The 15181-nt window shown below is 39.6% G+C and overlaps 1 protein-coding gene across 2 annotated transcripts; it reads right to left on the reverse strand.

The window, feature by feature from the left end:
* Nucleotides 1–291: 291 nt before the first annotated feature.
* Nucleotides 292–14958, reverse strand: LOC110041902 (uncharacterized). Of its 2 annotated transcripts, XM_089298306.1 has the most exons (6): nt 14820–14902; nt 7309–7383; nt 5809–5918; nt 5526–5649; nt 4782–4826; nt 292–1865 (listed from the first exon to the last, which is right to left on the reverse strand). In XM_089298306.1, exons 3-6 carry the CDS (start codon nt 5892–5894, stop codon nt 864–866), a joined length of 1257 nt encoding a protein of 418 aa, XP_089154432.1. In that variant the 5' UTR covers nt 5895–5918; nt 7309–7383; nt 14820–14902; the 3' UTR covers nt 292–863. The 2 variants fall into 2 exon arrangements, with proteins under 2 accessions (XP_089154432.1, XP_089154429.1); XM_089298303.1 differs by lacking the exon at nt 7309–7383 and having other exon boundaries at nt 14820–14958.
* Nucleotides 14959–15181: the final 223 nt, after the last annotated feature.

The raw sequence follows: 15181 nt of genomic DNA on the forward strand, positions 1-15181 counted from the left end.
GGCAATAAACAAGTTAAGTCTCCCTGTTTTACTTTGTATTTCGAAGACTGATAAATCACTGACATCGGCTTCACTGAACGTGATAACAAGGCGATAGGAATGCAGTTTTGGTTATTAAACCTGTTGAATTACTCGACAAGAGAGCCCTAAATCTCACACGAATTGACACATACATGTATTACCAGTACATTTACAATCTTACTAGAGCATGCAAAGATTAATTTTTTTCATTCACTGTAATATGACTGGTATGGAAAACATAATGGTCATGAAGAAGACGAAGAAAAAGAAAAAGAAGAAGAAGATACTTTATTTATGTGTCATTTGAAGCTCTAAACGGCAAAAATGTTTCAGTAACAAAAAGAAGAGAGCATTAAATGTTCTTAGAAGGTATTTATTCTTTAATACTGTCTGTGCTTCGTGTCTGACTGGCTTAAAGGGTTAAATATTTTTCTACAATAACGCTTCCTTTTACTGATACTTGACATCAGCTCTGAGCATTTAGTCCGGCATTTTAAGCTTATTAACCCACACGAGAACTAACTCATCACGAGTGGGACACGTGCATAATCAAATTCTTACAGTCTGTACTTTTTCAAATGCTTTAAGAGCAGTAAAATGAACTTGTATGCCGACATCGGTAAAAATATACAAGGGTTGGTTATGGTTTGTTCGCGTCGTTCTAGGGTACGCCATGCACTATGCATTTTTCTATCAACGTTAAAACAGTCTTTCAACCTGAGCGAGCATTTAGGTCTTGAAAGGTTTGGAGTTATGATAATAAGATTTGTCATTCAACGAGAAACTTGAACAAATGCAACGACAAGAAGCATCCTTCTGCTAGTCTCGGTCAGCAGGGTCATTCATCGTACCCATATTGCAATGCGTTTGTTCGGCACCAGCACATACTGAGCTCCAAGGAAACCAAACTGAGCCATATCCCAGCGTGCCTTGAGAGGGGAGCCTTGCAAGGTGGCGTAGTGGCTTTTCAGCATGACCTCGTGTTGATTATTGTCGAGTAAGCACGGCTTGTGTGCCGAAGCAGGGGACCCAACATGGAGGCCGTGGTCGTAGAAGCGATACGAATGCTTCACCTTGTTTCCCCAGCAGATGATCTTGCCAGTGAACGTCTTGTCCTTGCGGGTGTGTTGGATGATATTCCACGTGTAGTCCACGTTCTCAAGGGTGTACTGACCCCACTCGTGATCTACGAACATCGAGTTCTTTTTGCTCGGGTTAAATGCCGCGTACGCGTCCTCCGTTGGCGTCCAACCGTTTCCCGAGCCCACGAAGGTGAACCGAACAGACTGTCGACCAGATACGAAGAGCAATCGAATGATTGTGTCATTCAAATGGATTCCGGCGTCTGCGTTGCTCTTGATGGACATGTCCACGCTGTCCCGTTGGTGGATATCATGGAAAAGGTTTGCTGTCAGGGGGTTGGTCTTGGATCCTAGGCACATGCCCCCATCTCTGTCAGGACACACCCAGCTGTAGTCATGCGTTACCTTGGCAACAAGAGTCCAGCCTCCCCCTGATGTTGTCATGTCGCAGTAGGCGCGAAATGCATTCCTTTCAGGGTCGGTGACCGCTGGATTAATCCAATACATGCCATTGCCCTGACTTTCTCCTTTGAACAATATTTCAAGGCAGGACTTTCTTGGCGGTGAGTTGTTAATCTCTCCCCGTGGGACAGTTTGCAGTTCTCTCCACTGCTTCCTGCTGCAGACGCTGAGCTTGCCAGATGTTTTGTCGTATCTCAGTTCGCCTTCAAGTCGAGCATTGCAAGATTCGGATGTAGTTTGGCGGAGAATTGATGCCGCAGTTTTCCAGCAACTGTCCGAACAGCTGTCTCCTTTCTCACCCTAACAAAAGGAAAAAAGAAACAGACATATTAACCCCAGCGTCCAAAAAATAAATATCGTACCAGTCACTTAAATTGTTTTTCAGCTGCGCCCGCGATCCAGTTTGACTGTAGCGTGTGCGTGATTTCATTGGCTATTTTTTTTGTTTTATTTTAATTGAGGGATCCCATTTCTGTATAAGAAAACAATAATAAAATTTTAATGACCAAGTTTGTTTGGTCTACATGCAAAAATATTGATTTTCAGTTTTTTTTTACAACAGTTTGCTGTATTTTGACGACCCCATAGAGTGAGTTAAAAAATTTTAAAACAAACAATAACTACATTTAGACTTAACTGTCTGATAAGAGTTTTGTTGTCTAATTGAGTTTACACCGTCCATGTACGAAGAATGCTGAGCAGCGAGCGGGTACGTTGCAACATCAAGTACAACAACAACAGCAACGACAGCAACAACAACAACAGCGACAACAACCAGACGAAATGACTAACTTTAATAGAATTCTACAAATACTGCAATTTGATTGGCTGAGCTATTGTACATTATCAGCCGTTAGTGTGCAGTAGCTGGTAAGAAGTCCACTCAAAGACAACATTTTCTCGTTTCTTCGATGTTTCGGAGGAAGATTTCGCGAATTACTGGATAATTCAATTCTCAAGACTGAACGAAACGAAATTGATCCTTATGCAACTTCAAAACCTCAAAATTGTTCAATGAACCAAAAGTGATTTAGACAGCTGCCGATACTTCAATGCGCGCACTATTTACTAATTAACATGTAAAGATACACACTGGAAATCGTTATTTGAAGGAAATTTAACTTCAAATTCTATTGAGCAGTTAGAATATGCGCTCTCGATGTCTTTGATGCGACAGATGTCACCTCATAGAAATCTCGATCTCATAGTCTGGTAGAAGTACATGCCGCATTTTTGGTACACAACTGAGTTGGGTAAGGATACCTTGCCCCCTTGTGGCGCAATTTGAAAGGATTTTAGACGTTTTAGGATTTGGGGGTTCAACGGGTATGCATGTTATTTAAAAGCCGTTGGTAAATCTGTCAGTGTTATCCTGGGATGATTTTGGCACCGTTGTGGGCCATTAAGTCTGATTCATTGTTCCATTTCCTAAGCGTTTTAATCCCAGATTAAATTCTTAAATCTATCTCACTAATTCGCAGACTGCTTGTGGTCATCTCCATTCACGTTACCCAGACAAATCTTCCAGTACTGTTACTAAATCTCACAATGAATTGGACCACTAGCATGTTATTCAGCCGCATAAAGTCTGTGTTTTTCTATCTTGAAATGCCGGCCCCAACCCCGCTGAGAAAGGCGTGCCCATATCTCCTTTAAGCTTATGACTTTCGGAAAATCTTGGGACGGAACGTATAAACAAGCTAATACTCTTTTCTCTAAAATACTAATCTCACGAAGACACCGAGAAGAAAACGTGGTGATCGTGATTGTAATAAATTGAACAAATCCGGCTAGTATCTAAAACGAGAATTGTTACTTCTCTGTACATGATTTGACACTGTACGAAAACGATTTGGGTGACGTTGAGACCTCCCACATCCCCCTACCTACTCATCCTTGCAAAATTTTCAATTCATGAGCAGAAAATAGAAACAATTATCCAAATGACGACTTTTACCAGCTTTTTAGATGTTGCCTGCATTCGGAGTTAACTTTGTACACAAAGCTAGAAACTTGACACTTGTTATTAAGCATCGGAACTGCCCTAAGCTTTATCTCAAGCATCATTCTACCACAATACATAACGCTCATCCGCACGGTTTTTTAACTTTCAATTCGTGCCAAATGCGTAACTACCTAAACTGACCTCGAAAGGGCCACACGTATGGTGGAACTAATCCGGATTGCCATTATTTTATTCTAGTAAACATTGTAAAGCACTCAATCCTTCCTTTTTGTTTTAACATTTAGCTTTTTTTTGACCGAAATCGCATTTACTGTTTTTTTTTTATAACTGTTTCTTTTTTTGGCATTCGGTCGAGTAATTTTTTTTAACAGTTTCACGAGAACGTTTCCGTAATTTCCTTAATTCTTATAATCTCCATCTCTCATCTCGTTTGTATTCATAATAAGGAAAAATAAGTAAATGAAAATGAAAACGCTCTTGTTCCATCGCACAATTACATGTACGTAGGCTGTAATCCTAGATTTCCTTCTGAAGGAAATGCTTTGCAGTCCGTTCTACTTCCAAAAATGGTCAATAAAATTTCAATGATAAACACGATGCCGGCTAAAATACATGAACCTGGATCAACAAGGAGCTCATGGGCTATTAGAGGCTTGATCTATACTTAATATCCTATCTAAAGTGCTTGAAGACTAGCTGAGAATACTGATGAACTATCTTAAACAGCTAAAGTAAATAGCTTTTGAGACTCCTATCAGCAAATTACTGCCGAGAAATATGACAAATGGAATGCCAAGAAAGTCAGTAGACGTTGTGGTCAGTCTAACGACTAGGAACTGACAATTTATTTGGCTTGCAACTTTTGGAGGTCAAAAGAATGAGGCTGAAAGAACTAGGCTTTCTTGTGTGACGGCCAACGTTGCGTGGAAACACTAAAAGAAAGGTTTGTCGATTCAATCGTCAACAGATGGAGGGTTTGCACAATGTTCTGTGCAGCTAATTTGTGGCCCTTATCAGGCGGAGGTCGCGCCAAGAAAGATTATATCTCACTAATAAACCGCTGAAATTGATACGGTTGCATACTTGCTACCTACCGACGGTGACTAATAATAGCTAGCACAACTTTATCCTGTTCTGGCATTCCATATGAATCTCAAATTTAGTTACCTCATGTTCAGCGAAAGCCTGAAGTGCATCGATATCTCTGCAAGATGGCGATTGAGTCAAATACCCATTTTTCACGGACTTACCTTTTCTCCTTGGTCGCCTTTATCACCTCTGGGCCCTTTTTCTCCCTGGAAGTCAGAAATAATATGCAATCATCAATTTTTTAGTCAGATGAAGTTTATTGAGCTTCCCAGGCTCGCCGGGAATGAGAGTTCCTTGTTAAGCACAGCGCCACACTTCTCTGTTGTTCGCACAGCACGAGCTAAATCAACTGTCATCAACTCAGGGCTCCCGTGGACAGGAAACAGAAAGGTTCGTTCTTAAAATTGTAATACGCGACCCTTTGACGATGATAGAAGAGGATGGAATGTATTTTAACTCAACTTAAAAACTCCCGCTTCCCGCCCAGTCTTTCAGCATCGCTGTCTCTAAAGGGTAAGAACTTTCTCCGCCTCACGTAGAAACTTTGCCAAGTTTTGGTGGACTTTCTAACCTCAATACTTTTGAACTTTCGAGCAGCATTTCCTGTGGCAATGCACCGCCTGTAGCCTATTCCTTTCTATTGTCAGGGTCAAAAGCAATATTTTTGTTAAGTGCAAAATGGACGGGCTACCGAGCTATATGCAGCTATTTGCTGATATCCGCTTACAAATCATATCACAGAGCTCTTGATCGAGTGAGGTAATATGACGGTTTAAGGAACTAAACGAATTCCAAGCATACAATGTAAATAACAGCTCGAAAATAATTGCTGGATTAGCTGCAGTAGCGCACGACAACTGCTCTAATATTTAAGGCTCGCTTTACACCGAAGTGTGCCGACCTACCCTTTCTCCGCGTAGACCATTAATTCCTGACAAATACACTTCCCCGAGTTTAATCCTGCCCGAGGACAACGTAAGCTGGCCACCGTGGACGGGTTTCAGCGTCAGTCTCGCTTCTTTATTTTGCCTATGGAGATTCGGGCAAATTACACAAGGTCAGTAGAATTAGAAACGAATTACCCGGTAATGACTTGAAACCTCATCAAAACTTCATCAGATCGCCACCAGAGAACTGTAGGACCCTGGGCACGCGAATCACGGTCCCAGAGAGTTTTACTTCACCTACCCTTGTCGCTTGGATGCAAGTGAAATATCCAACGAATGAAGGGCGATACAAAGCACGATGAATCCTTGTAGCAGTGAAACCCGCATCTTACTGACCACTTTACGCCAGACCTAATAACAAGTGAATGGGAGACGTTGACTCGCAAACCTACACAACATGCAGAGCCTTGATTGGATAATCAACTTGACACGGCCCCATCACTCAATTAGTGATATCTCAAGGAGCGCGATTCGCAAACTGACATGCTGTACAATCTTTTGTTTGTGTAAATAATTAACAGCTCGATAAACACCGGAAATAGACTAATAAATGCACTGATTGAATGCGGGCAATTTAGGGCGCATTTTCACGGGGCTTTCTCGCTTGGTGTTCATTCAAAGCTTATCCCTGCTCAATAGAACTCCGTTGTTCGCTAATGACTTGTGGAAGAATTGAGAAAATTAAGCCATCTTAGTTGATCAAAGAACCTTTTTTATTGCTGTGGTGTTTGTTAAGTACACAAAAAGACTAGCACATATTCACATTCACATTGGCGGTATTTGGTTTTAAGGAGTCGTTTTGCTCTAGGAGAAGAAACGCAAAAACCGCTACCATATTATAAGCTAATGATTTTAAACTTCTGAGAAGGTCAGACCGCCCTTTGCCCTTAAATAATAGAAAAAAGATTTTATCTACTACCACACCTCAATTCGGTCGTAATGGGCTAAATTAATCACTTAACACCAACGAAGTGTCTTAGCGCTAATTAACCCCGGAAAGCACTTTACACCTTACCTATTAAAGTGAATAGATGTGTTCTATATGGGCAATAAGATTGTTACATTCCCTGGGCTGAATTCAGCCAGGGGCATGGCAGAGGTATCTGATCTGACTCCTTTGCAAATCTTGATTTTTACAGTCTTTGAAAGAAGTCAAACATGAATTTGATATCCAAAACGCCCTGTAATGTAAATGGCCTCTTTCACCGGAGATGTTATTGTTTGAATATCTGCTTTATCGTCGATCGATAGCTGCGCGCCGCCCTGTTCTCATTCATGTGAAGAGAAGCCCGACTCGTTTCCGGAGTACCTGACCTCCCTTGTGTTTATTTTGTTCAAGAAAAAGGACTTCAAAATACTTTCACGTTTTGCAGTTACGATACGACTTTATACATGAATCCTTTTCTCAGTTTTACACGCTATTAGAAAAGGGTGGCCCTGAAAACTCTTTCAGAAGCAAAACACAAATTAATTACTTGAATTTCGTGTTGACCAGTATTGAAAAACAAACAATTCCACATAAAGGTTATGTTGCGTAGTCGGCTTTCGTTTGGAAAAAAAAAAAAAAAAACAGCCAGACTTGTATTGCTGAGCAAAGTGCGCTACATCAGTGGCAGTACTGCTCATTCCAATTTCATAATCTCTCGAGTCCTCGCAATGGCTTAGTTTGGCTTTTAGCTGAATTTCGCAGACTTAAGTCGGACAACATTGTGGACTGAGTGGTCTATTAACTTTTTTTTACCTGCGTTTGCCTTGCAATGTTTGTTGGCCTTGGAATTTCGAAGCGGTAGGCATGCACTGATGGTATCTTGTTCAACTGACAAAAGGCAAAAAGTAAAAAACCTTCACCAACTAATGAATATATATGGATCAAATGACGTAATTATGAGCCTTTTTTTAAAAAAAAAATTTACAATCACGCACGGTGCGTTTTGTTCATTTTAAGAAAGAAAACAACCTTATGAATATAGATTAACTAAGTGACGTAAAAAGAAGCTATTTATAACGAAATTTTTACTAACATAACCACAAGAAGTAACTTTCATCTTCTAAGAGCTCCGATTACCACATCGGCTGCCATAGCTGCATCAGGATCAAAACAAGATAGCTACATTTTTATAATAGACTTTTGACACTCCTAACTTACGGTTATACAAGCGAAAGGTTTCCTAAACGACCCCGTTAAGGATGGCGAAAACAAGCACTCACGCCGCTAGTCGTTGGAAATATCTGACTGCATTGTTACGTTATTGTTGTCAGTTAATGTTGTATCGATGGCTGATCACTAAGTACCGTTTTTCCGGATGTACTTTACTACATTCGTATACATGATTAAAAAGCTTAGAGTTATGTCATCCTGTTGAAATAGAGTACTCTTTTTTAACTGATGAACAGAATTTCTCAACGAAAAACTCCAAATGGAAGACACACCCAAAGATGTTACAGGAAACCGAAAATGAACTATGATGAGTAAGGCTAGCGAAGATCAAGACGGGCTGCGCTGGAATGGTCAACCGTGGAAAGCTCTGCAGGGAAGATTTGTCAAGATTGGGAAATTAAACCACAACGCGGCTCCTTTAAATTTATTTATAGATCGATCGCGGTTTTTAAACAACTATCGTAAAACCTAAGCAAAAGGAAAATTCCTGTCCGCTTGCGTAGAAGAACACTCAAGCACTTGCAACAATCGAAAGAGCTCCTTGTTTAACACGCAAGGGATTTTACAGATTAAGCTCGGAAAAGTACTCAGTGTGCGTCATAATTGCTTTTCTTTGCGCAAATACGTGAATGTGTCACGATTATGTAATTCGGCAAATTTGTCAAAGCCTCATGACAATGACAATGTATCCTTAAGTGCATGCTGTGAAGTCCATTGCAGTGTCAGTTGAGTTCTTGAGAGATTCAATTTTAACCTATATGTCTTATATTTGTGTTCAAAATAACATATGACGCATAAAGCTTGACGCACCATTAAATAAGATTGAACAGTATTACAACTTTCGCAGCAAAAAGCACGGTTAGGAAAATTGACCTGCCTGTGACATTATCAGCAAGAAAGTTGTCTAACATCTTCTTCACGTTCGACGAGTTTGCGGCAAGCACTGTTCTTCTGCAGCTGTTGTAAAACTTAACCCAAAAGCAAAAACTGCAATCATTCGGGAAAACGAGAACAAACTGCTATCGCGTAAAATTTCGGTTATATGCCCTCCTCCCGGTAATAGGTCCTTCTCTATATGAACAAAAAAAAAATTATTCTGGTTATAAGCATCTGACCCCCAGATATAAACCCTCCATTGATTTGTGTACCTCTGCAGCAGTTGTAAAATTAAAGCCTGATAAAAAAAATTCAGACTTGAATGGGACTCGAACCCATGACCTCTGCGATACCGGTCCACTGCTATACCAACTGAGCTATCATGGGTTCAAATCCCGTCATAACCAACAAAAATGGTAAGAGCCATCTACTCAATGTAAATTTATTTCGCTGTGTCTTAACAGAACGAAAACCAAGGGAAAGGGGTTCCATCCCTTTGTACCACGGTGGGGGTATGAGTTCGCTTGTACGTTCGAGGGTTAATTTCAAAACTGCTTAAGTCGTGTGTGCAACTGCAATGATAACTCATGTCTTCATATCTTTCTCCGCAACTCAATTGAAAATATATGATCTTTCATATATTAACTCGCATTCTTCACCGTCTGCGGGCATAATCCAAACTCACAAAGTAACCAGCTCCCAGTTGGCTTGATAGCTCAGTTGGTAGTGCACTGCACCGGTATCGCAAAGGTCGAATGTTTGAATCACCGCTCAAGCCTGAATTTCAGGCTTTAATTTCACATGAACTGCTTAAGTTGTGCGTATATCTGCGATGATCAATCATGTCTTCATAAATTAAAAAACTAGTATCCCAATTAGATTTCAAAGATAAACAAATTTCCATACAGATGTCTAGATTGTGAACAGCGTGCGCCCTAACCACAACAGCATTAAAACCTGTCTGATATTTTTTGTTAGAAACTTTTTTTGCGGCTCCCATTCATTTATGATTAACAATTTTGAAGTAGGCATTGGATACTTCAATCCATCAAACCAAGAATTGATTTTAAAAATTCATTTGCAGGACTATACGTGTAATGTTTACTTCCCTTAATCCTCTCCGCATTAAAAGGAGTTTAACGCCCCCACACCCTCTCTTGACCCGCCCATCCTCCCCTAGTGCTTTCGCGACAGTCTAGCGTCCATACCCCACGTTGTCTCCCTCTTTGGCTCTTTCATTCCAGCACTATAGCCCCTATCGTCCCCTGGAGTTCTGAGGGTTTTTCAGTCCCGGCCATAATTTGGGTTGTATCGTTTCTAACGGTTAGAGTCTCAGTATCAGCAAGCCACTTCTTTGTATGTGAAAAGGGTCATAAGCCCCGTGTGAAGTAATCTAAACTATCGACAGACAATAAAAAAACCGCTCATTATAAGTCAAGAATAAGTGGAGAGTTATTCTGCATACCCCGCCAGGTTTTTTTAAAATCAAGAGCCCAGCTGATCTGATTACTGAGCTACAGATCGATGAGCCGCCGCACCTCCCAGAGGGGTATCACCAATGAATAAGCCAAAGTGGTGAAAATTAGGCAAGAATTAAACGGGTTGCTTTAACTAAACTTTATTCTTTCTCTTATGAGACGTGGTCTATTAATGTTTCAAAATAATCTTTAGGTGGCTATTTAAATCAATCTTTATGACAGTCTACGGCTCTTACTCGTCATTGAAAAAATAATTTTTGGATAAATCAACAAAATGTCAAATTTTACGATTTCACCCCTGCTGTTCGTAATTTCAGAACTGACTGAGTGGCCAAACAATCTCTTTTTGAGGATTAAGGATTAACGGTACAGAAACTATATCCCACAATACCACACAAAGCCAATTAGTTATTAATTTAAAATAGCCACCCTTGTAGCCAAAGTAATTTTACTTGATAGTCAGAGGGATCGATGAAACAAGCAAGTACTAACGGATTTCCTGTCTGCAAAAATCTGCTTGTCCTCAGCCATTAATTAAAATGTTCTTCAACATGGTGACCTGATTGACTTCTCATCCGTTTTACATGTATTTCAATTAGGGTGGGTCTGAGTATCACCTGCACCTGCAAAGTTCTGAAGAAGCTCCTGGCAGCTAGAACAATACTGTATTTGCCTAAATAGCACACCCGCATAAGTGATATTAGCATAAGCGATACAGTTATTGATGGAGCTACAAAAACATTGATTAGCTCTGAATATTGAAAGGGCACAGCACGATCAGTAACTGTCCCAAGGAATTTGAGCCCGATGTATTGAATACTTTTTGTGCTACGCGGGTTTTAAACTGGCTCAAAATTTTATAAAGAATGTATGAACTCACTGGCGCTTTCGCCACCCAGGAATTTTGCAGTTTTTGAAAGCCAATTTCTCTTCGAACATTACACCCAAAGAGCCAAAAATTTCACCGATTACTGAGATTCACAAGCTCTTTTAATGTTTGTAGACAATTCGTGTCTAGCGTGATGCTTTCTCTGCGCCAACATTCTTCTATACACAAGTGGCTGGCGATGCTTTTATTCTGCTTGAAGATAATCCGCGCGATCATTTCTCATCCCGGAGATTGGATCATGAAGGAGCATTGACACTTTCCCTTAGATCATAGTTAATAGGGGGACTGGTTATGAAGCCCGGCAAACATCAAAGGAGCAAACAAAGATGCCAAGATTTATGTTGAAAGGTCCACGACCGTGCACAATCATTTGTTTTGCGTTCATACACTATTAACTATGCTTAGATGAAGAAGGAAGTGGGTGTTTCCTCCCTTATGTAGACTACCTGCTTAAGTGTACCACCCAAAGCAGGTTATAAGTAGTTTAAAATAAGTTAGAGATGTCGCCTTTTTTGTCCGAAATAGGGATATAAGAAGCTTTTCGAGACTAGCGCGTTTGAAAGCCACCCAGCTAGCAGAGTATCGCAACTTGAGATACACGACCCCTCAAACATGTAGTGCTTAAACGATAATCGTGTTTTAAATAAAGGATTTTACTTTACTTTACTTTACTTTACTTTACTTTACTTTACTTTACTTTACTTTACTTTACTTTACTTTACTTTACTTTACTTGTTTTTGTCTGTTTTGATTCCCATCATAAAAGAATTTACATAAGAAAAGAGTTTAACTCCCACAGGATTGGTTTAAATTTGGGACACCAACATGGCGACGATGTGCAAACCGACTCTGTACCTTAAGGGTTAAGGTATAGAGTGTTTGCACACCGTAGGCCATGTTGGTGTCCCAAATTTAAACCAATCCTGTGGGAGTTAAACTCTTTTCTTATGTAAACATTTTCTTTTGTTCCAATAAATTTGCATGGCTGCTGGCAACGCGAGGGAAAACACTGTATAATATAAATTGAGCCGGCTTTGATCGTTTAATAGTGATATATTCAAGAAGGAGACATTTAAGACTCTACCAACTCGTAATAAGCCTAATTAATCAGTTTAGTTAATGGTTTTGTCAGCAATGAGATTATTTTAATCTTGGCTGGAATTTTCATTCTATTTCAAACTAAATTAAAGCTCTATGTTCTATTTTTAAGAATCGCTCATTTTTAAAGATTTGCCGAATATGTTATAATGTACGATTATTGTATTTCTCTTTTTTCCACTGAGCTGCCTACAAATCGAGGGAATGTATGTGGATGCGTAAGTGAACCAGAGGGAGGAATGAATGAATGAATACTGAAGGCGAAAAGGAATTAATGGATGGACCAACGAACGAATGAACAGAAGGACAAACATCGGTCCCATAGCCAAGAATCTTGCGATATTTACAACAAACGCTTAAGGCCTGACTAAACTAGGAAAAAGTGTCGCGGAAACATTCGTTGCTGTGGTAAATGTTTTAAGTTAAGCCGCACGGGAAACATATGTTGCAGAAACAATTTTTTTGTCTCAGGTCAAAAACATTTTTGCTTCTCGGACACAAATTTGCTTGGAAACCTTGATACGTTTTCCAGTTTTGCCAACATGAAGGCAACATTAACTTGTTTCCAGTGCTGCTGATTAACAATGTTTCCAGCAACAGAGAGCGTACAACAAAGATTGACGGCGAGGTCGAAACAGACGAGCCACAAGCAGGTCATAGAAAAGGGAAGGGAAAGAAAAAAAAAAAGGAATTGGAAAGACGAGGAGACAAAGTTAGTCATACCTTGTATGAGGACAGAACCTGTTTGTGGGATGTAGCTCGATGAAGACTAAGGACAAAAAGGAAGTGGCTTACTGACAAATCGATGAACAGATGTCATCTAAATGTGTTGTGTGTGGCCTGGGGACGAAAATATGTAAAAAAGTCTTCCCCAGACTTCTTCGGAAGTCATTTTATTATTATGCGCATGCGTGACGCTTTGTTTTCGAAAACAATGTGTCCTCGTTTAGCCACCGGGGCCTCAAAACATCCCGGAAGCATAACAAGAAACAATTTTTTCGCAATAATGTTTCCTAGTTTTGCCAGGCCTTTACTCATTTCTAGTGATCTTAATCTCTTTTGCTAAACGATCAAGGAACGTGTCGGGACGGTTTCCAAGTGAGAGATAATGAGCCAGTTATCGACAGCTCTAGGTTTTCGATCTTTTAATGGTTATTATATTTCAGTGCAGGAATAGCTGTAACGTATTTTCTCAGTTAGACGTCGGGCGCGGGCGGGCACACAGGTCATCACCCAGCGATGCATATGCAGTGATACATCAATGGTACATACCTCTTGTGTCGCAGGAGCAAAACCTGGAAGGCTAGGAAGAGATGACAAAGCTTGGTCAACCGCCCTTTCTACGGCTCTACAGACCACAGAAGCGATTGACCTCGATAGATGGTCCGGTTGTGTCGCCATCTTTGCGATTACTCCCGCGCTAGTACTCCAAGGGCCGAGTCACATGGACGCGCTGCGGTTACTTATTACTTATTAATTAAATCATGGTTTTACTGATATCAAATTATGATTTGTTATTTGAAATAAGGCTTTTCGTGGTTTCAAATAAGCGATTGAATTAGCCATCATCCGCCGGACATCAAATAGTCAATGACTGAGCTATGATTTCAAATCAGTAAGTCGTGATTTGAAATAATAACCGCAAGATTTGAAATCAGGGTTTATTATATCAAATCATAAACTTATGATTTGAAATCAGGATTTATTATATCAAAACATAACCGTCTGATTTGAAATCAGGATTTATTATCAAATCATACACACATGATTTGAAATAAGAATTTATTATATCAAATCTAACCGCATGATTTGAAATAATAATTTATCAAATCATGCGCTAAGGATTTGAAATCAGAATTTACTATATCAAATCATAAAAAGTATGATTTGAAATAATAATTTATTATATCAAATCATGCGCTTATGATTTGAAATCAGAATTTATTATATCAAATCATAAAAGTATGATTTGAAATAATAATTTATAAGTGCATGATTTGAAATCAGGATTTATTATATCAAATCATTAACGTATGACATCATATCACAAAACTTTATTTAGTAAATAACGAAAAAAAATGACAAAATTAAGCTAAATCATTCTTTTTACAAACGGCGCCCCATACACCCTGTCACCCATGCTCTTTCGTCAAGTTCCTTATTTAAATATGCAAACGCCAACCATGTTCAAAGTCAAAAGTATTTTTCCTCCGGTCGAAAATTTTGCAAATTTATACTGGATGCAGTTTTCCCATTATGAATAAAGTATTTTCGTAGTAAACAGACTTTTCCATACATTTTTAACTGTACGCGAGCTAGTCGACCTTCAAACCGCCGTAAAATCTGTCCCCTGGACGACATACTCATCACAATTAGAAGTTCTGGAGACAATTGTATCATTCAAACGAAGTACTAATTAGTTCGAATCTTTTCGAAGTATTTTGAGTTTCTAGAAATAAGACCTACAGTCAATAAATATTACTTTAGGGTTGTGCGGTATTTTCCGTCCAGAAACACTGAGAAAGCCTTGATTCTCAAACGACAAACTCCTAACAGTCAAATCTCGGGTTTTGGACCCTCAAAAATTAAATATTCGAGGCACCGCATTTTTGCTTCCTTGGCATAAAAGTTCGAACCAAGTTTCGTCCCTCTACGCGGCTCGAAAAATCGGAATTCCAATGCACTTCATGCAGCTTTCTGCGACATGTCATGTGATGACCCGTCAGGGATCCCCTACTCAAAGTGAAACCTACCTTTACATGTTGAATTCTCTCTTCACATCTGAACAATCCTTCTTGACCTGATAAAACAACTCCTGGTTTATTGTGACTCCATTGTCATTGTTTGGATTAAACAATAGCTTTAAAAATGCACGATTAGCTATTTTTCACGTGAGGGTCACGAGCTAAGAGCAAATAAAAGAGATTGGGTGATGCACGCAAGGGGATTTCCCCGGATATAAATATTTACCTACTCCGCGCATTGTCGCCAATTCTCAGAAATCAGGTGTTGTTCTAAAAATTGATTTCTAACACAATGTAATAGCTAGAACTCTATTCTCATTAGGTTTGAGTTGTATTCAGAAAAGTGTCTAACTGAAACTGTTATTTAGCTC

This window comes from Orbicella faveolata, unplaced genomic scaffold, assembly GCF_042242905.1.
Source record: "Orbicella faveolata isolate gen_17 unplaced genomic scaffold, um_ofav_v1 contig_3, whole genome shotgun sequence".
Classification (NCBI taxonomy): Eukaryota; Metazoa; Cnidaria; class Anthozoa; order Scleractinia; family Merulinidae; genus Orbicella; species Orbicella faveolata.

What these genes read in the sequence shown, in the direction of transcription:
- LOC110041902 (XM_089298303.1), bottom strand. Translation starts at nt 5,894, where the DNA reads ATGCGGGTTTCACTGCTACAAGGATTCATCGTGCTTTGTATCGCCCTT. An exon ending in CTTGCATCCAAGCGACAAGG is followed by an intron (nt 5,650 to 5,808) that starts GTAGGTGAAGTA and finishes GAATCTCCATAG; the next exon opens with GCAAAATAAAGAAGCGAGAC. An exon ending in ATGGTCTACGCGGAGAAAGG is followed by an intron (nt 4,827 to 5,525) that starts GTAGGTCGGCAC and finishes TCTGACTTCCAG; the next exon opens with GGAGAAAAAGGGCCCAGAGG.